This window comes from Amblyomma maculatum, chromosome 6 (genome assembly GCF_055883805.1).
Source record: "Amblyomma maculatum isolate TAMU_Amacu chromosome 6, ASM5588380v1, whole genome shotgun sequence".
Lineage (NCBI taxonomy): Eukaryota > Metazoa > Arthropoda > Arachnida > Ixodida > Ixodidae > Amblyomma > Amblyomma maculatum.
Window position 1 is genome coordinate 63,929,715 of NC_139349.1, and position 20,303 is coordinate 63,950,017.

At 43.9% G+C, this 20,303-nt stretch overlaps 1 protein-coding gene across 3 annotated transcripts in view; it reads left to right on the top strand.

Annotated features, from left to right (window-relative positions):
• Nucleotides 1-20,303, top strand: part of LOC146185894 (nephrin-like) — a 710,707-nt gene that overhangs the window by 22,297 nt on the left and 668,107 nt on the right. For 2 of the 3 annotated variants that reach the window (XM_084606824.1, XM_084606827.1), the window contains exon 2: nucleotides 4,718-5,804. In XM_084606824.1, the coding sequence (XP_084462950.1) occupies nucleotides 5,705-5,804 (100 nt within the window). In that variant the 5' untranslated portion in view covers nucleotides 4,718-5,704. Of the gene's footprint in view, nucleotides 1-2,622; nucleotides 2,784-4,717; nucleotides 5,805-20,303 lie in introns of all 3 variants that reach the window. The other variant, XM_084606825.1, reaches the window with a different exon arrangement.

The following is a 20,303-nucleotide window of genomic DNA, read 5'->3' on the forward strand; positions in this document are numbered from 1 at the left end:
AAGCTTTTAAAATACTGGTAATTTTTTCACGCTGGGTACTAGAACAATGCTGAAAACAGGTTGTACCATATCGCAGTGCACAGTAAGTTAGAGGATTGACAACATTTTTACGGGTGTGCTAAGGGCGACGCGATTTAATAAAATACAGCTAATATGCTGCCCTACATAGCCCGTTACATATATGCGCTAAATGAATGTTCTAGAGCATGTTAGCATCCAGATGATTTCCTGGGCATTTAATTGATGACACACATTCTATAGGGAGACAAGTGAATTTATCACTGTTGATGAGAGTACAAAATTATGTTAACAACAGCGATTTGCTTATAAGGACTACCAAAACATACAAGCTCAGTTTTCGCGCCGTTAACGTTAATTAGGTTATTGTGCAATCAACACATGGCTTGCTATGCCATGCTTTAGATTCGAGATTGGCTTGTCGTGGTTATGATGGTGAGTAATTAGGAGGTTATCATCTGCACATTGGAAAATCCTGCTCTTTTATGGGGTAGTGCTACGGTAATTTCCTTAAGTATTAAATCACAGATGTGCTAAAAATGAGCGCTGCGGAACTCCTTTAGCAATGACTATCGGCTCAATTCGGATTTATTCTAATGCTATAATATGTAAACGATTTGTTAGGCAATGCAATAAAAGAGACAGGAATGGCTCATGAATGCCGTATTGGTAAAGCACATGGCATAATTAGTATACTATCGAAAATTGTCAAATGCTTTGGAGACATCCAAAAACAGGGAGCAAGCGAATATATTGTTTTGGAGCACGGACTTAAGCACATCACAAACTTCATCTAAAGGAAGCTGAATTCCTCTTTCCCCAAAGAAAGCCGAACTGATGGTTAGAAAAAACGTCGTTTGCCTCACGGAAGGTACACATTAAAGTTTAAATGTTTTTTTTTTTTTTATTATGGTAAGAGAAACAGTTGGAAGGATCGATATACCTCGGTAGTTTTATACATTGCTTTTAATATCAATTTTATATAACCGAATACTAAGTGCTGCCCACAATCGGTCCGAAAAAACGTGGGTAAGAATAACCATATATTAAAGCTGAACAAAACAGATCGAAGATAATGTTCAGTACATTCATGCAATGCTGCTGAACTGAGGATGAAAAGCTCATTAATTAAAACTCATGGAGAAACAGGAGCACTGTCTCTGTCAGCAGAAAGAGTTGCCTTAAATTCATTAGCTAGAGTTTTCAAAAGAGCAGAAAATTTTTTAGAGATAACATTTATTGGCCTCTTCGAAGTGTATCCTCTTAACTCATTTAGAAGTGACCAAGTCTGGCTAGGGCTTCGATGAAATTCCTCGAACCTCCACTTGAAGTATGTCAGTTTGTCGTTTCTTTTTATTGCATTTGAACGGTTGCGAGCAAACTTGAACTCGTAAGAATCTGCATATTGGTAATCGGTCACACCTAGCCCAAGCTAATACCCTTTCTTTCAAAGTAGCAAGGACAGTGTTCGTAATCCATGGGCAACAAGATATTTGGTGTTTTAGCGGAACTGTTTTTTTTCCCGAGGAATTAATAAAGTTAACAATTGTTTTAATTAAAAAGTCATAAACCTTTATTTTTGGTACAGTACTTATTGGATGTTCCCAATCATAGTTCCTTACGAACGAGTCACCCTTATGCTTATTAGTAACCACAGTAACAGAGCATTGTAATCTATCATTTCGGCATAAATAATTCATTACAAACAAGCAGCCGACAAAAAAAAATGATTCGACATCTTCTTGTTCCAGAACAAAAGGAACATAATTCCGTTCTGAGCGTACATTGACATGGTCAAGGCATGACTAAAGTAAAGAGCCGCCCAAAAATTCTGCGTGCGTAGTGGAGCAAAGAGCTGCCGATATTCCAGAATCAGCTGCGAGCTCCGTGAGGATATTCTCCTTGCTTGCCACGATGAACCGACGTCTGGTCATTTGGGTTACTCGCGGACGCTTGCTCGAGTGCGCAACATGTATTACTGGCCAGGACTCTCCGCAGCTGTGAAACGCTATGTACGAAGCTGTCGCGAATGGCAGTGCCGTAAAACACCGCCCCAAAAGCCTGCCGGATTTCTCGAGAACGTTAAAGCACCCCGCATTCCGTTCGACCAAATTGGCATGGATCTCCTTGGCCCTTTCCCTTTGTCGCAGGCGGGAAACAAATAGATAGTAGTCGCTACTTACTACCTGACTCGATACGCTGAGACAAAGGCAATCCCTCATGCCACAGCTTCCGAAGTAGCAGAGTTTTTTATGCACAACATAGTCTTGCGGCATGGCGCCCCTTCATACGTCATTACCGACAGAGGGACAGCTTTCACTTCGCAGCTGATCGACCGCATATTTGAGCTGAGTAGCACGACCCATCGCAAGACCACAGCGTACCATCCAGAAAGCAATGGTCTTACAGAAAGATTGAATAAGACGATTGCAGACATGTTGTCAATGTACGTCGATGTGCAGCACAAGAACTGGGACGAGGTGCTGCCGTACGTCACATTTGCGTATAATACAGCCTTACAAGAAACAACGGGCTTTACAGCATTTCGACTTGTTTACGGACGCGAAGTTCACAGCATGCTCGACTCCATGCTCCCGTGTCCAGATGGCGACCAGCTTTCCCCAGATGCCCAGCAATATGCCATCCGCGCTGAGGAAGCCCGCCAGCTCGCCCGTGTGCACATCGGGTGGCAGCAGACCTCTGACGCGCGCCGTTACAACCTCCAGCACCGCCAGGTTGACTACAAACCTGGGGACCAAGTCTGGGTATGGACACCAGTTCGCCGTCCAGGCTTGTCAGAGAATCTCCTTTCCCGCTACATCGGGCCGTACAAAGTGTTGCATCGTGTGAGTGACCTCAGTTATGAAGTTATTCCAGACGGTGCCGCACAACCAAACGTCGAAAGCCCAGCTCGGACATTGTGCACATTGTGCGGCTGAAGCCGTACTACCAACGATAACGTATGGCCACCCTCTGTGACCCCTCTCTTGCTTTTCACACCGCTCTTACGGCCGTCCTCCGTTTTTTTTTTTCAATCCTTTTTTTCGGAAAGGGGTGGGGGGAGAGGGGGGGGGGTAATGCCACCTAGCGTTGCCAGGTGGCGCATGACTGAGGAGTGAAGGAGGACGAAGTTGAGAGGACGACAAAGTGTCGCTCGCGCTTGCCTCTGTGCTGCTTGCTGTCGTTGTGTCTGGGCTACCCCCTGCTATCCTTGGTATCCTTAATGCCCGTGTACGTGACAATATAATGCCAGGACATATCTTAGGGAGCCCCCCCCACGATACCTTAGTAGAAAAAAATAACCACTCGCAAAAAATGAGGAATTTACAGAAAAGATACTTCAAGTAAATCTTGGCCCTGGTTATTTATGCTTTCCTGCATTAGAAGGACACATTCATCGAACTGACCGCTGGTTCGAGGAATTTGCAATATTTAAAAGCCTTTTTTATATACACACAAAAGAAATGAAATGTGCGACAAGCGCGTTCTTGAGTTGGAATTACTGCAAACATGTGGCGCATAAATATTTGGCAGAGTCATTGAAGGACACAGAGTCCGCTTCAGATTGCTACTACAAGATGCTTCGGAAAAATACGGAAGCATAGCACAGATACCATGAATTTCTTGCCATCGAAGATTTCGATCCAAGGCCTAATGAGGCAATAATTTGATCTTGGTTACCTTTCCTTGACCTTCGTTCAAAGTAATATTATTCGGAAGATATTTTTACGGGGTAGTTCCGCTTGTGATTGCAGGGAGCGGACACGGAAGACAAAGCTTTCAAAAAACAGGCATTTTTGCAGGCACCAGTCGACAGTGCTCGAAAGTCGCCTTCTCCAAAACTCGCGAGATTCTTCTTCTTCCTTCCTTATGCGCATACCAGTGCATGCACCGCTTAATGCAATAATATTATCAACATTTGCGGGTATATTTCATCACATTTACTCATTTTTCCGCTCCTACTTGCGTAGTAGAGCGACAGCAGCCACGGTGTTTTGACAACGCCAGATGAGCAAACGCCTGCAAAGACGCCTCTAGCTGCTGCTCCTTTCCCTTAATAAAACGTCCGGCGAAGTGCCATTATAGCTAAAAATATTCAACGACTGTGTTTCTGACCGGCTTTATTAACTGTTATTATTAATTTATTAATTAGAAATGTAATACAGAAGTATGCACACTGTAGCTAACGATGAAAAATTGGGTATATAGGTGTAACATTATTTTTTTTTCATTTCAACTCTTTTTTGCGGCTAATCTTTTAAACCTCACAGTTGCTCCACCTTTAACATTAAGTTCTCAGTATTAAGTTTATAATAATTATTCTTGCCCATTAGTAAGAGATATCACTAATGCACTTGCTAAGAGCGCAGCCCTCCGGGGAAAGGAAATGCAGGGGCAAATGAAGCGAGGGAAGCTGCTGACTCTCCTGTACGGCATTCGCTACGAAGAGTTGAAAATACTTTTTAACGCTGCAGTGAAAACAACCAAATATAGGGCCCATTTAAAACTGCCATTCAGGATAGGGAGAGAGAGATACGTGTTTGGGACAAATCAGTATATGCACAGTCTTTCAAAGTTAAGCATGTACATGCCTTCGTATGAATAGGAACAAAACTTCGTGCTTGAATTTCCATATACAGCGGCACTGCTGCTGCTAGCACTCCGACGTTGGCCACAACCTCATTTTTTTTTTTTTCAGGAGCCAAGAGGAGAACGCAGGAAAGATAAAAAAGGGACGGAGGGAATGAGGAAGTGGCGCGTGGGAGCAAGCCTTTGTTCTACGTTCGCTTTCTCCCTTTTTCCCTCTCCAGCGCGCGTGGCGGCGAGAGCGGCGGCGGCAGCGGCGGTGGCAGCGGAGGCGAAAGATTCGGCCACGAGGGGTCGCGCCAGTCGGTCTGCTGGCGTCGCTCGCGATGGCTTGTGCGCCGGTTCCCGGATAGCACGGTTCATTCGATTGTCTCGCTAGCGTGCCTGAGGCGCGGGCGCGAGGCAACGATCAGGGCTGGAAGCACCGGACGTGGTTCCTTTCTTCTTCTGTCTCGCTGCACGAGTCGACGTGTCATTAGAAGAAAAAAAAGAAACGGACCCCTGACTTTCTCCAAAGCGCCAATTTCGCGCCGTCACCGGTCTCATCTGTGCCGCGAAACTTGCACGCCTTTCCAAGTGCAGCGTCGGCAGCTTGTCGCGCTGCCTGAGCTGTCGTGGATAGATCGCTCTCCTTTCTTCCCCAGTGTGTACAGCTGCTTTTTAGTAGTGCGTGAACGTAATAGCGTGCGTGTGCGTGCTCATGCGCGAGTGAGTGCGGCTCCTGTCCGTCGTAATTCCACAGGCTGCTAACAGGCAGGAGTGCCGAAACAGCATTGTGCTCTCATCCGTTGCCACATTGGATACGTTTGCGTGTGGTGTGCTCCTCCTAGTTGGGCCCTTGCTCATACTGTGCTTCATTACTACCACGACTGCAGCGGCGACAGCCGGAGATCTACACTGCTGTGGTGTCCGCGGTGTAATAAACTCCTCTGTGAGTTCGTAACGTGCTACAATCTGTGCGTGAGCACCATTAAGGGCCTGGTTATGAGCGCTGCAACTCCGAAGCGTTAACCCTTCTTCCGCTCATGGGAATCTGGTGTCATCAACTCAGCCAGCGACTTGTGACGTTTTTCTAAAGCCTGCACTGCCAGCCCCCGTCATGACCCTCCTGACTAGCCTACGTTTGGCGCTCGTTAGGGTACTTGTGGGCTTGCAGGTATCCTTGCTTTTGCATAGTATGGAAAATCGAGTCGACTCAGGTAAGCAATTCATGTTTTTCTTTTCTTCTCACCTTGTCGCGCCTATCATTGACATGAACGCTGATGCTTTTGTACTGCACACGAGTCCAATAGTATGGGCTGACAAGAGGGTGCGGGTAAGTGCCCCAAAGAGGTCGCAGTTGTTTCTGGACCAGTTCTTTTGCTCGGTTTGAGCAGCAACTGGAACCGTTCTGCACAGAACCGGCTGATCTTTCTGCAATGGATAATCTTCAAGAACGTAAAATAACATTACAACTTCAGTCTATAGCTTTTGGTAACATAAATTCAACCGCATGGATGTTACTCTCTTTCTCTGTATATATATATGTGTGTGTGTGTGTGTGTGTTTGTTTTTTTGGTGACGAACTCGGTTTAGTCAAAAAACGTCTGTGTAGCAGCAATATAGACACATGACGTCGAACAGTCGTATACTTTATAATGAGGAACTTCTCAGTTAAACCCCGCCGTAAAAAAACATTTGGCTTCCCTTACATTTTCTTTAACCGTCCAAAAAGTGCAAATTTGTGCTCAATTTAATAACTTGCTTTCTGCTCTGGAAAGGACAATGCCGTTTTTTTTTTTTTTTTACCCTCTGCTTATATGTATCGCAAGCGGAAAGAAATAATTTTGGTGTTTGCTATTTAGCTTATGAAAAATGCACAGAAGAAACAGGTTACCCAAATGTTCAGTAGACCGAACTTTATAAATGAAAAACCCTCTTGTTGACTCGTAACATGGCCACTCCCATATTTTGCTGCTTGAGTATAGCTACTACCTAGTGTTACCGCGGTGCGCCCGCTGCGAATTCACCGCAGAAGTACAAGAAACGACCCAAAAACGCACCATTTGGAAACACGTTGACTGAGTAGAGTGCTATGTTTTCACTTCTGAAAGTGAGTAAAAAAAAAGAAAAGGTAGATACGTGAGAAAACGTTCGTAGCGAAAAAAAAAAAAAAGAGAAAAAAGTTTCCAGCAATGGAGAAAGAGTAATGACAGAAAGGAAAACTGGCCCAGCTGCCTCGGCGTCGCGTGTTGAAACCGGTGGTTTCATCTCGGGCACCGAGATTTTGCCTTTTTTGGCTCCACGCGAGTCCTTTGCCTCTTTTTACTTCATGCCGTGCTTTCTTGCGTTCCCTTATAAGTATTTCGAATGGCTTAAAATATGACTCGGCCGCTCTTTGACATCGTACCTGCTTAGAACATGCGCCCGCGTGCTGCTCTTTACGAAGAAAAAAAAAAAAAAAGGCCAATGCGAATCCTAGAATGCAAACTTTTCTTTCTTTTTTTCTGTGTTGCCGGGGCATCGCAGTGATTCTTCGAGCTGGGAGCAAATAGGGTGCATGTGAACTAAGGGCCAAGGCGGACGTAAACGCAAAAAAAAGAACTGGTGCTGAATGGAAGTGTGCTGACCTTGTCGGCCTTCTTTTCTGCAGGCGCAGTACGTCGCAGGATTCGAAATGTATACTTGTTTCCCATATATTAGTGTTTTCGGGATTTTAAAGAACTCTGCCAGAGAGCGAGCGTTTTTCTCACGATAAATTTCATAACGAGAGCTTGTTACATTTTGAAGTCCTCAAACTTATATCTGTTATACTGAACATACCATAATTTAAGAAAAAGATTTATTTTTGCCTATGTTAGGATTAGATGAAAAAAAAAAAAGCCCTCAATTATATTCTTAAGGCAAAGAAAGCTTGAGGAAAATGTAATGACAACATTATAAACTTCACTCACAATAAAACGAGATTTTACGTGCACGAGACAGACGTATAGAGGCTGTTTAGATTGCTGAACTAATTGCTCAATGTGCAAAAATGAAATTAGTATTCTTCCAGGCAAGTACATTTTCTTTAGGTCAGCAGTGGCAAAGCAGGCAAGCTTGGTCACCTGCAGTAACAAGCTGAGAATAGAAAGGCCATATAGAGAAGACAGTATGCTAGTTCTTCCACTAAGTTTAAGTTGTGGTTAAGAAATTAATACTTTCGAAATGTTATAATAAATGTTATAATATTGGTACGGAGGTTTAAATAGAATATGTTAGCGATATCGTTTTTAAGTATTCATTTGCGATTCTTCTGTCGAACGTCCGCCCTCAATTTCAAGCAATCTTTCATTTGGATTCAATACATTCGATCCATAAACTGCACCCAAACCTTGCTCTTCCCGGGCGATCTGTACTGAGCTAGTTGGTTCAGGTCAAAGGTAGACTACAATTCTCGCTAAACAAACAATATGAACACACATGATGGATACCCTGAGGAGACCTTTGTTTATCAAGCGCATTAACTCGAAACTGCGATATGCGATACGTGCTTCACTGAAAGCCATGTTCCCTATTTTTAGGCGCTTCCGTTAACCTCGAACTGAGAAACGATGGTTCATTTTCTTAGCAGAAAAAAAAAAAAAAAATCTAAGGCGATCGCGAAATTTGACGTCGAATAATAAAGGTTTTTTTTTTTTTTTTTTTTTTTTTTCAGCAATAAAGAGGCAGAAAATTCGAGTTCTGCGTCTATGTATTTATGTGCCGCGACAATGCACTATTTATTTTCTCACCAGCCAAAGAGGATTTTTCAGAAGAAGAGGAAGAAGCGCGTGCAAGCGGCGCACAACTTGTGGCTGTTCTCTCTCTTCCTTCTGAGATATTTTCCTTGGATCGTGACTGCTTTTCCCTCGGTTACACTGGCAGCGGACCAACCGCGGCGTAATTCCGTCTCCTCAACGGTTGGGTCCCGCAACTTCTTTCTCCTTACTGGTTACCTCTCAGCGAGTGAAACGGCGATAGTTACCGAAAGGTGTCCCTGAACGCAACCTAAAGGTAACATACACTCACTGAAGGCAAGAAATGATTACGGTGAAGGTATTTGATTAGTGTTACCATTGTCATTAGCGTTACAAGGAGTAAAAACAAGGCCTGGGGCCGATTGTGGCACCGATCATCAGCTTCTTGTTGCCAAAATTAAACTTTGATTGAGGAAAACGCAGAAAACTAGACGGCCTTTCAGGTATGATCTGGATCAAATTCCATTAGAATATGCTGTGGAAGTGAGGAATCGATTTCAAGAATTAGATCTAGAAGACAGAGAGCCCGAAGAGATGTGGACCGATGTCCGTGATATAATACAAGAAGTTGCTACTAAGGTAGTTCCAAAGCAAAAGAAATGCAAGAAAGCAAACTGGTTATCTGAAGAGGCTTCGCAAATAGCTGAGGAAAGGAGGATGGCAAAAGTTATGGGGGAAAGAGAAAGATAGAAGGTTCTCAATGCGGATTTTCAGAAAATAGTAAGGAGAGATAAGAATGCCTGCCTGAACATACAGTGCCAAGCAGTTGAGGACAACAGACAATTAAGGAACACAAGAGCTCTGTATAAGACAATCAAGGATATCAAAGGAACCTTCTGTGCTAAGCTGGGCGTGATAAAGGGCAAACGAGGCAAGGACCTCACTGAAGCCTCAGAGATAAAGAAGAGGTGGCAGGAATACACAGAAGAACTGTACAAGAAGGACCCGAAAGTGCAAACCCAACATAAGACAGTTGTAATTACTGATCTCGAGCCGGGCATCCTGAAGAGTGAAGTTGAATGGGCCTTAGCCAGCCTTGCTAAGAATAAAGCTAGCGGAATTGATGGCATTGCAGCTGAGTTGCTTCAAAACCTCAATCATGACGCTGTTAACATTCTGCATACATTATGTCAGAAGATTTGGACAACCCTGCAGTGGCCACAGGATTGGAGGAGGTCAGTTTACATCCCTATCCCAAAGAAAGGCAGTGCCAAAGATTGTTACAACTACCACACGATCGCGCTTATTTCGCATGCTAGCAAGGTGATGTTGAAAATCCTCCAAGGTAGGCTGCAGCAGTATGTAAATCGGGAGCTTCCGGACGTGCAAGCTGGGTTTCGCAAGGGTAGAGGAACTAGAGACCAAATTGCCAACCTTCGCTGGATCATGGAAAAAGCAAGTGAGTTCCAGAAACCCATCTACTTCTGTTTTATTGATTATGCAAAAGCGTTTGACTGCGTAGATCACAGCAGATTGTGGCAAGCTCTCCAAGAGATGGGAGTTCCAATTCACCTCATCTGTCTCCTCAGGAACCTGTATGAAGGGCAAGAGGCCACAGTCAGAACTGGGCATGGTCTTACTGATTGGTTTCCGATCGAGAAAGGAGTGAGGCAAGGCTGCATACTGTCGCCCTGCCTATTTAACATATATGCTGAGTGCATCATGAGGAAGGCCGGTCTGGACGAGTCTTCAGCTGGAGTGAAGATTGCTGGAAAACGTATCAACAACCTTTGATATGCGGATGATACCACTTTAATGGCAGAAAGTGAAGTGGAACTCAAGAGACTTCTGATGCGCTTACAAGATGAGAGTGAGAAGTTTGGGCTTAAACTGAACATTAAAAAGACAAAGATCATGGCGTCTTGCCCTATCAAGTCCTGGAGCATCAATGGACAAGAAGTGGAAGCTGTGACAGATTTTCTCCTCTTGGGCTCCAAGATTATCTCGGAAGGAGACTGCAGCCATGAAATTAGGAGACGCCTGCTTCTGGAAAAGCGAGCAATGGGTAGCCTTGACCGCCTAGTAAAGAGCAGAGACATTAGTCTGCCAACCAAGATCCGTATAACTCGTGCTATGGTCTTTCCAGTTGTGATGTATGGATGCGAGAGTTGGACTGTGAATAAGGCTGACCGCCGAAGAATTGACGCATTTGAATTGTGGTGCTGGCGAAGACTCTTGAGAGTTCCTTGGACTGCCAGAAGATCAAATCAGTCGATATTGTCGACCATAAACCCTGACTGCTCATTGGAGGGTCAAATTTTAAAGTTAAAGCTCAGCTACTTTGGTCATCCGATGAGTAGAGAGGAGTCGCTGGAGAAAGATTTGATGTTGGGAGAGGTTGAGGGTCGCCGGAGAAGGGGTAGGCATCGAACGCGATGGTTAGATGGCATTCTCGAGGCACTGCAGATGAAGTTGTGTGATGTTAGGAAGATGGTGAGAGACCGGAAAGCGTGGCGTGACATGGTCCATAGTGTCACGAAGCGTCGGACAAGACTGAACGACTGAACGACTGAACTGAACCATTGTCATGCCATCACCTCGTGGCTCTGTTCAAGGCTGGTTTTGCGGCTATTAAGAAATAAAAACACTACATATTGTAACCTGAAGGGGAACAGCCCCAGGAATGAGCTTGGTAGGTTATTGTAATGTTGCGTTAAAAAAAATAAACGAAAAAATAAAAAGTTGCTATTACAGGATTTGAACAGACGTTTTAATCGCTTATTGCGGAGTTAAGTAGTGTCAATCCATTGCGCCACTGAAGCAAAGAATACGGCACCTTTAAACCCGCTATTATTTCTTTTTACAATATTTCCGCTATCTGTAACCAGGTGACGCTGCTCAGAGGACCCTACCGTTGAGGGAACAGGATCACGCCCAACCGCGGCTCAACCGCCCCAACGGTCGCACAAGAACAGCACTGTTAAAAAAGAAAGAAGCATAAGTATACTTTCGTGAAATTCAACTGAGAAAATGTCGGCGTACCTACCTAGTTCAGATAAGTGTGAAATTTCAATACAGTACTATTTCAAACACCACACTGAGAGACTTCATAACATAATGTTAATAATTAAGCATAATTGGTTCACAGGAAGGCGCAGTATCTGTCACACTTGCTCTGTGGACAGCTGAACCGCTCCGTAAGGGCAGGAAGGCGGGAGTGAAAGTGGAAAGAGAGAAAGGGGAGCCGTAGTGGAGGGCTACGGAGTAATTTCGACCACCTCCGTAGCCTTCCACTACAGATCTCCTTTCTCTATTTCAACTTTCACTCCCATCTTCCTCCTTTCTCTTACGGCGCGGTTCAGATGTCCACAAAACCTCCTTTTTGAATCTGCTCGCATAGCGGGATTTTCACCAGCGCCAACCTAGTGTTTCCCATCCCGGCTTCAACCCGCGTCGCCCCGCCGGAGTGGTGCAGTGGTAAGACGCCCGGCCACTGTGCCGGAGTACCCGGGTTCGAACCCGACCTCGGCGGCTGCGTTTCGATGGAGGCGAAACGAAGAGGCGTCTTTGCGCTGTGTGATGTCAGCGCACGTTAAAGATCTCCAGGTGGTCGAAATTACTCCGTAGCCCTCCACTACAAGCCCCTCTTTTTCTTTTTCCACTTTCACTCCCACCTTCCTCTCTTCTCTTACGGCGCGGTTGAGGTGTCCACAGAAAACAAGTGAGACAGTTACCGCGTCTTTTCCTTCCTATAAATCAACCAGTTTTTTCAGCTCGCGTCGACGAACAATTCAACCAAAATTTGACGCGTCATAACAAAAGTAGACTTAGAGAATACTGCGCGCGTTACGCGAGCATACTTGCCCTTCACCCTCACATATTCAATACGCTGCACCATGCTTGGTTAAGCGTTCTCTCCTCACTCTTTCATTCAAACACAATATCAGTCAGCATGACGCATTTGTGTAAAGTTTGTTTCTTCTTATACAGAGTGTATTTGCGGCAATGCATGCTTTACAGGCGCTTTTATAATGATAGGTCTTATATGATTGTTTACGCTGACGAACCCGCTCATACTACCAACTTAGCTTCAACGGGAGAAGCAAAAAAATGCGTCATTTAATTGCTCATATTTCACTCTAAACTGGATCACATATTGCACAATAGAATGGTTTTTTATTTTGCAGCGTCCTACGAAAACCAAAATCAGATCCTAAACGCGGCAAGAAAGGAAACAATATTTTACACTGAGTTGCTAAATTCACCTGCAAGAATTCTAGCAGCATCTGCATATATAAAAAAAATTGAACCTTGTTCTTAATATGGCTTGCTTGTTCATTTTATCTCGAAAGATTTTTGGAAAGCAGACAACTAACCTACGGAAGATGAGACGATGGTGCTGAGCTTAAGAAATGGCTCCGCATTTTTTTTTTATTTTTGGGCAAAAAACTGGTCTTCAATAGCTTGTAGTATTAGCAGATTCTTTGCAGAATAGTGATACGGCATGTAAGATTGACTTTATGCCTCCGGCACACACATCCTCTGGCCAAGGTTCGTGTGGTGGTTAATCACGTGACACCAGTTCTTCATTTTCAGGCATTTACAGAGGGTGCCAGCCTCTATCTTTACGTTGAGCAAAAAGACGTTGCTGAAGTCGCGAAATGATAAATTGACTGCTTGAAATGCCTCTGTCGCGTAGTCACATTTCGCGGAAGATCTGAAGCTCCTCCCTTTGTTGGAAGAACGGAAAGTTCTTCCCTGAGGCACGTCAAAGACTTCTCTTAAGATTAATTTTGTGGTAGTCTGCCTCCGTAGCTTCAATACTTGAAGGCCTTTGAAAACGAATGCTTTCACCTCAGCCTCAGATCCTCGAGAATTGCCTGGTCAAATCGAGAAGTAGAGGAGTCCATCATTTTCATTTAACAGCGAACTTTGGAACACGAATAGCTGAACGGCTTGTTGCCTTGTGAGCGCGGTTCAGCAAGTTTATATTTCTGCCCGATCCTGAGATAAAACCATGTGTTTCCGAATGCATAAGTTTGTGGAACCGGTGCAAACAGGCAGGCAGAATACTTGTTCTGTGCAAGAACGCGACGTTACTTCAAAGACTCGGATGTACCTCCCCTTGCCCGGCGTACAAGGGCAAAGTCTTCGCATTTTTACTGAAAAGGCGACTATGTTGCCCATGCAATCGAAGCATTGGTTCACCCTTTGAGGAATACAGCAACGTGTTTCTGACTAAGACTAAAGTAAAAACGAACGATACCAAGAGATTCATAAAATATCTGAATGTAAGGAACTTGTGTTGGACAAATAAACGAAAAAAAAAAAAGTTTTGCTTAGACATGTTCTTGTCAACGAACACCTGTAGGGTCAATCTCCCGGTCTGTGTATCTTATTTTTTTTTTTTTAACAGATGCTTGGCAGAAATCTATTCATAGATCAGCTTAAGCTACTGTCGACGAATTCGTTTTTTGATAAAATTGGAAGAAGGTCTTAAATTCAGCGCACCCTTACAACTTGCCTTCCTCTGATCTTTTCTTTCTTTTTCAACTTTTTTTTTGTGCTCTTGTATTGGCCTGTAACTATGAAGATCGAAAATGAATATCAGAAATTTTCTACCATTTAATTGTTAGCTTAACTCCAGGACATTCATATCATCTATATCAACCAAAATATCTAGAGGTAGTGCCAAGTTTATTTAAAGAAGATAGCAGCAAAAAAAGTTCAGCCGCTTATTTCATGACTGAAATAGCGCTGGTTTATCTCCTGCGTAATGTAACGAGTAGAGATATGACCAAGTGATCGTTGATTTGATCGCTGGTCCGCAATTTGACTGGTGGTAAAGGTTCACGCTTGTTCCTTACTGTGCAAATTAATCATAATGCTCATCACTGCAGAACCCGACCGATATATATATAGAGAGAGAATTCGCCGCTGGTGGAGACAGTAATGATGTCATAGATGTCGCGCGACTTGAAGGGCCTGCCAAAGAGCACACCTGACAGGAAATCAAATTCCAGTATTTCCCTAATTCCCTAATTGCGCCGGCCCAGTGAAATGACGGCACACAGGTCGCTCGACGACGAAAAACCAATCACACACCACCATGCACAGTTATCAGGTACAAAACCGGCCTCTTGACCCGTCCAAAATATTTGGGGACATGTCTTTACCACTGATGGGTGTCGGGTGATGTACCGACGAATGCAGAAATACTGACACAGTGCACAAAGTAAACGCAGCCGAGAAATCAAATCTCATCATATTCCCTCTTAAAGGGCGTTGCGTGTATCCGTCGCGTTGTTGCCTTTTGTTTTTTTGCCCTTATTTATATTATAAGAAGCCTGCTTCCTTGTTCCACCCAGCACAGCTACCCAGAATTCTATATTTTATGGCGCAGTGCTGCTCGTGCTGGTACAAAAACAAGGCATTGTAGTACAGGGTCCTAGAGGCCGGAGAGTTTGGCATAGAGAAGTAATTGAGGGAAATCAAAATAAGAACTTTACGGCACCCGTCATTACTACGGTACTTCCGCAAACGCTCTCTCAGAACTGGGCTTTATTTGCTGCTTTCGATCATTTTTATTCAGCTATAGAAGCGGAAGGATTCCTAAAGAGCGCGACAGGCCGCTCCGCTCCGCTGAAGTATCTGCACACGACAGCTCTCCGCCAGCAGGCGCATATGAAGCCGCTGAGGCGTCAACTACGGCACAGCTTGAACCCGTAGGTTAGTCGTCAGTCGGCGGAGGAAAGTCGACGGGGCGCTACACTTGTTCCTCACAGGCGCCAGGGAGTACTTATTAGGTACGTTTTTCCCTCGCAGAAAAAGTCAGGACATTTGTCATTTCAGAGCACACGCGCACAGGCGAAAGCACACGCACATGTGAGATGAAACAGGTTGACTTGGCAGCCAAGCGAGTTATACATGTCGCGAATGTTTCTAGCGAACAATGAGTAATTATCGTTTCTGAAATCGCTAGGATCCACTTAAGGGAGGGGAGAGAAGGGAGCTTTTAAATCACGAAAAGTGAGAAAATTCCTTTTTTTCTAAAAATCAAAGCGTCTGGTCGTATCATTCGTTTTCTGTGTTTGTTTTACTGATGAAATGTACATCAAGGAGACGTATAAGCACCTGGAACTTTAAAAGTTAAAACGTAGGAATCGCTTATATTGGTGGAAAGGCGGGGGGGGGGGGGGGGGGGGGTCATAGCATTTGCCGCGTTCGAGCAGCACAATCTTTGGCGCAGCTGAAAGCCATTCCTGCACCTTAAGCCTCGGCGCCTCAGCTGGAATCCACGAGCAAAAGCAAACACATAAACACATACAGTGCCACGATATTCTCACGTGCGTGTCCGTTTCCCCAATGGCCTCAGCAGTTGCGCCTATCAACCGCAAAGCTAGCGTGGGGGTTAATGCGCGCGGTGTCTGCTGTTGCACTCGGCTAGCTACGCTTGCCGCTTGCTCGTCTCGCGTAACGTTATTTTCCTTTCGGACACAGTGACATTCAACGCTTGAGCGATCGATTCAGTACAATATATATATATATATATATATATATATATATATATATATATATATATATATATATATATATATATATATATATATATATAATATGTTCAGCTGCTATTGATAGACTTTTCTTTAGCTAAGAATCCCGAGCTCAGTTGAGCAAAAGAATACAAAATAAAATTTGTTTTTCCTGCTCTGTCTCAATTGTGAGCCTATGGAGGGGCTCATAACGCAATGGCAAAGACAGCCTCAAATATAGCAAGTCAATATTCACTGGGAAATGTCCAGCAGATAAGTAATAAAGCAGAGCCCTCTGAATATCTACGCTCATCTTGCAACATCAGAAAAGAACTGCTGGTGTGTAAATTCAGTGCTGGTGTAATACACTGAACAGCATCCTTTGGGCAATAATATTTCCCAATATCAAAAGCGGGACAGGTAACGTCTCGCTTTAAGCATGGCGGAAAGTATAATATTTTGGGAAAGTGTAGATTTCGTATGGTGACCTCCTAAAATAAACAAAATAATTCAGCCTCAAATTAGAATCCTCATTATGAAAGCGCAAAGACAAGAACCGGAAGCGTGTAGAGGGACACGAAACGTAAGTCGCCTTGAAAGCGAAATATGCTCCGTCATTCTGATTTGCGCAACATGCATTTGCGTGTTCTGTAAACCGCTACATCATCTTGCGTGGCATAAAGCGCTCGCAATAGTGTCTTTGTTTTCCGGTCGCTGTTATGTTTCATTGCTTTCTCATCTTATCATATTCGTTGGATTGCTTTCCTCGTTCAACATCTTTACGTTGCTACCCCGGTCTACTTACGCACCGTTTTCGTTGTAACTAGGGAGCCTCGAGACAGCCGGCTCATCCTTTTCTGTCGAGACAGGGAGAATCCTTAGTTGCCGCGCTGGCACGTATCGCGTATCACCCAAGCTACTTGCGCAGAGCTGCTTTGTTTTTTTTTTTATTTGGAAAGGCTGGCCCTGTTATTCCAGAAAATGCGTTGCAGCACGCGTTCTATCGCAGCAGAGCTTGTCAATCGTGTGTTTTGAAAGTGGATCCCTACATTTATATTTTATAATATATGAACGTAGAAGATAGTCCATGGTGTGCGTATTTTATGATGACATAGTTCGAAGAGTAAATGTTTTGGGTGGACTCTTTGCTTTCTCAAGCTCGAAAAAAATGCCCATCGTTTTCCTTAGATCATGGAAGAGCTCCTGAGCGCAACATTTGCCCAATCATGCGCCGAGTTCTCGCTTGAAGAGGACACCTCCTTTATTGCTGACTAAGTCGCGTAAGAGTTTTGACACGTGGTCTGCAGCTAGACGTTGCACAGAGCGATGATGCTTTTTTTTTTTTTTTTCAACTCATACAATCTTTTTTTTTTACCTTAAGTAGCTGTAAGTAGCTATATTACTGTCAGCTTTCGAATCCTGGATAGCATAGACCACAAGAGGTGAATGGCTATAGTCGGTCTTGAGACAAACCATAAAGAATGGCTCCAGCTAGGCATATTTTGGAAGGCAATGTTTTCAAGTCAATAGGCTAGTGTTAATACCGTGGGTCAGAACAACCACTAAAAGAAATTCATATACTGGTTTGATGGAACTTCTCCACGGTCTACACATCAATTTTACGGCTGATGTTGTTTTCATAGCGACTAACTTGAGATAATAAAAATATGTGAAAACGTGCGCGCATGCACGCAGGGTCACGTTTATTATACTGCTGATGCGGCGGTACCTGGAGGAATGGAGACTAATGAGCAGTTAAATTTAAAAACACGAATGGAGAGACAGATGAGCAGTTCTATTCTTTTTGGTTGTTAAAGCCTCTGGCATCCACGTCTGCGAGGCGCCTGTAGTGCACACGTACAGGCCGGTGGAACCCCCACGCGATAGTAGTCGCAGCGTACTAAGAAAGAGCTTGTGGGCAACAGGCACACTGATGGCGAGGGCAGGTTAGTATTGATTACTCGGGATACTATACCATGAACTAAGCATGCTGTTAGCCAGATGGCTAGTTACCTGGTTAGTCATTTAATCGGTTGCATGGTTAAGTAGTGCGCTGGTCAGTTATTTTGATTTTTACTTAGACAGTTCGTTACCTGGTTGGTATTTTTTTTAGTCAGCCATTCAGTTAGTCAGTTAGTTGCTTATTTTCTTATTTAATAAGTTCGATAATGGAGTGGTGCTTTGTTTAGTTAGTTAACGTGCGCGGGCCTAAGCGCCATCCGCTAAAATAGCATGGAGGAACCGCTCGCCGTAAGAATTCCAATATAAACAGGATTTGCATTCTTTGAATGATCTGGCGGTCCTGAATTGATCCTGTATATCACCATTGTTACACTTTTTGCGAAGCCCGGCTGGCAAGCAAAAGGAGTTAATCGTAGTTCATTAGCAGTCTGTCGTTCTCTTCTGGTAAATTCGATTACACGGGGACGCAGTCATACTTCTAACAGCTATTAACTTCTCTGAAATTCCACAACGGAGTGCCAGAGGTGTTACTTGCGTATTTCGAATACAAAATAAGCGCCTATTAAATATTATTGTTATTAATATATTACATAAGCAACAGCGGTCGTCCCTCAAAGTTACAAGGGCCTGACACTGCCCCGTTTAGGCCATATGCCACCAACGACGCCAGTTAACATCATCTTAAAATTACGACTACCATCTTGCTCCAGTGTAACTCTGGGCTCTTAAGGAGATCAGTTCATATCAAAGGCACCTCGAAAAGCAAACACGGTTATAGCGGCTGGTTTCGCGGTTCAATGCGCTTAGTCTTTTAAAGACATGACACTGCTTATTTCGCGACGTAGTGCTTCACCAATGATGTCATTTTTGGTAGCGTTCAATTTTAAATTTTAGCATGTAGCTTTCATTGATTTTTTTATTTTCTTCTTTTCGCAGAGCATTACTTGCCGAAAACTATCACATGATCAGTTATTATTTAAAAATATCGAGAAAAGAATTATACAGTTATAACGTAGTTAAACTGAGTAGGGCATACGAACGCTAGAAATTATGTTGATGGAGGTAACGACGTGCGGTGTGCAACGCGAGTGTGTGTTGTAGTCTGAATGTGTGTTGATCACGTGATTACTTTTGCACTGAAATGACGGAATGCGCTCACAAAATTACTTTGTCCGAATTTTGTCTAATTTCGCTACCCGCCTAAACGGAGCGACGTGACTACCAAGTGATATGCTTAAGGTTCCTAGTTTTCTAGAATTTTGCAATAAATTGTGAAATTTAACATCGTTCAAGGCAAAGCGTGTTAGATGCCACATTGTGTTATTTCTATTACTTTTGTCGACATCCCTATATGGGTAATTCTAGACTGCTTGGGAGGTAATACATTTTATTTTCGAGTCATCTTGAAACAGTCTTGTAACGAATGAAGTCCTTCCGTTATCTTGACGTGCTTGCTTCCCTGTCCGGCCAAGCAATCTAGCGCGTCTGCTGATGCTGGTCTGTCAGTAACAAGTTCGTATGTTTCTGTAGGACGAATCACGATACTGGCGTCTTCAAAAAGTAGTAGTATCGTACTCGCACAAATAAAGGCAACTATTTTTCATCAGTATTCTTCATCCCAAAACATCTCCCTTCCACAAAGCTGCAGTGAAACTAAGGGTTTATTTTTTTTCTTGTACTTTTAGTTTCCCACAGCCATACCATAAATCAGAATCAGACCTCTGAAGGGTGAGAGACGCCATCTTGTCGATGGTCATCGAGATGCACACTGACATAAAACAGCTGCTACAAGCGAGCTGAACAAGTGGCGCAGTCCCGCGACGAAGAAGAGAAGGCAATGAAAAAACCGTAAAAAGTAGTAGTGAAGGGGAAAAAAATTGCAGCAGCACGCCTTTATGGCTGACCCGACAGCGTTAACGGTGCCGGTTCGCAGCTCTGCTTGTCGACCTTTGCTCAATTAGGAGCACTTCGCAACTCGCCCGATAACTGATCTGTTAATTCATGCATCTGCTATCTCACACATACTCGTTAGGCTACAATCCAAACTTCGTCCGACATAGTTATAAAGCCTTACTTTAACCAAGCAGTATAGGAACGTGACTGAGCGCCGGCTTCTGGGAGTAGCATGCCTCACTTGGGATCGAAAGATTACGGAGGGCTTAATTTTTTGTCTCACCCTCCCAACTCGAAGAATCAGCTGCAGTTGGAAAATCCTGCGATGGCTCCATGAGCTGACCGAGTTGGCCACTCCGCCACCTGAAGCAGCGAGACAAAAAGCGGTGACATAGTAACCACTGATGCCTTAGAAGCCTCACGCGTCGAAACGTGGAAGGGTTCTTGTGGAACACTGCAGATTCTTTTTTCCGTTATGGGGGAATTCAAAATTTTTTGCTGTCAGATAGAACGTGGTTAGCCAGGCTACACTCAAAGGCTTCTCGAGAGGCCATCTTATGCGAACTTTAGTCGTGAAATTGCCTCAATGCAGGAATTCATACAGCAGCTTCAG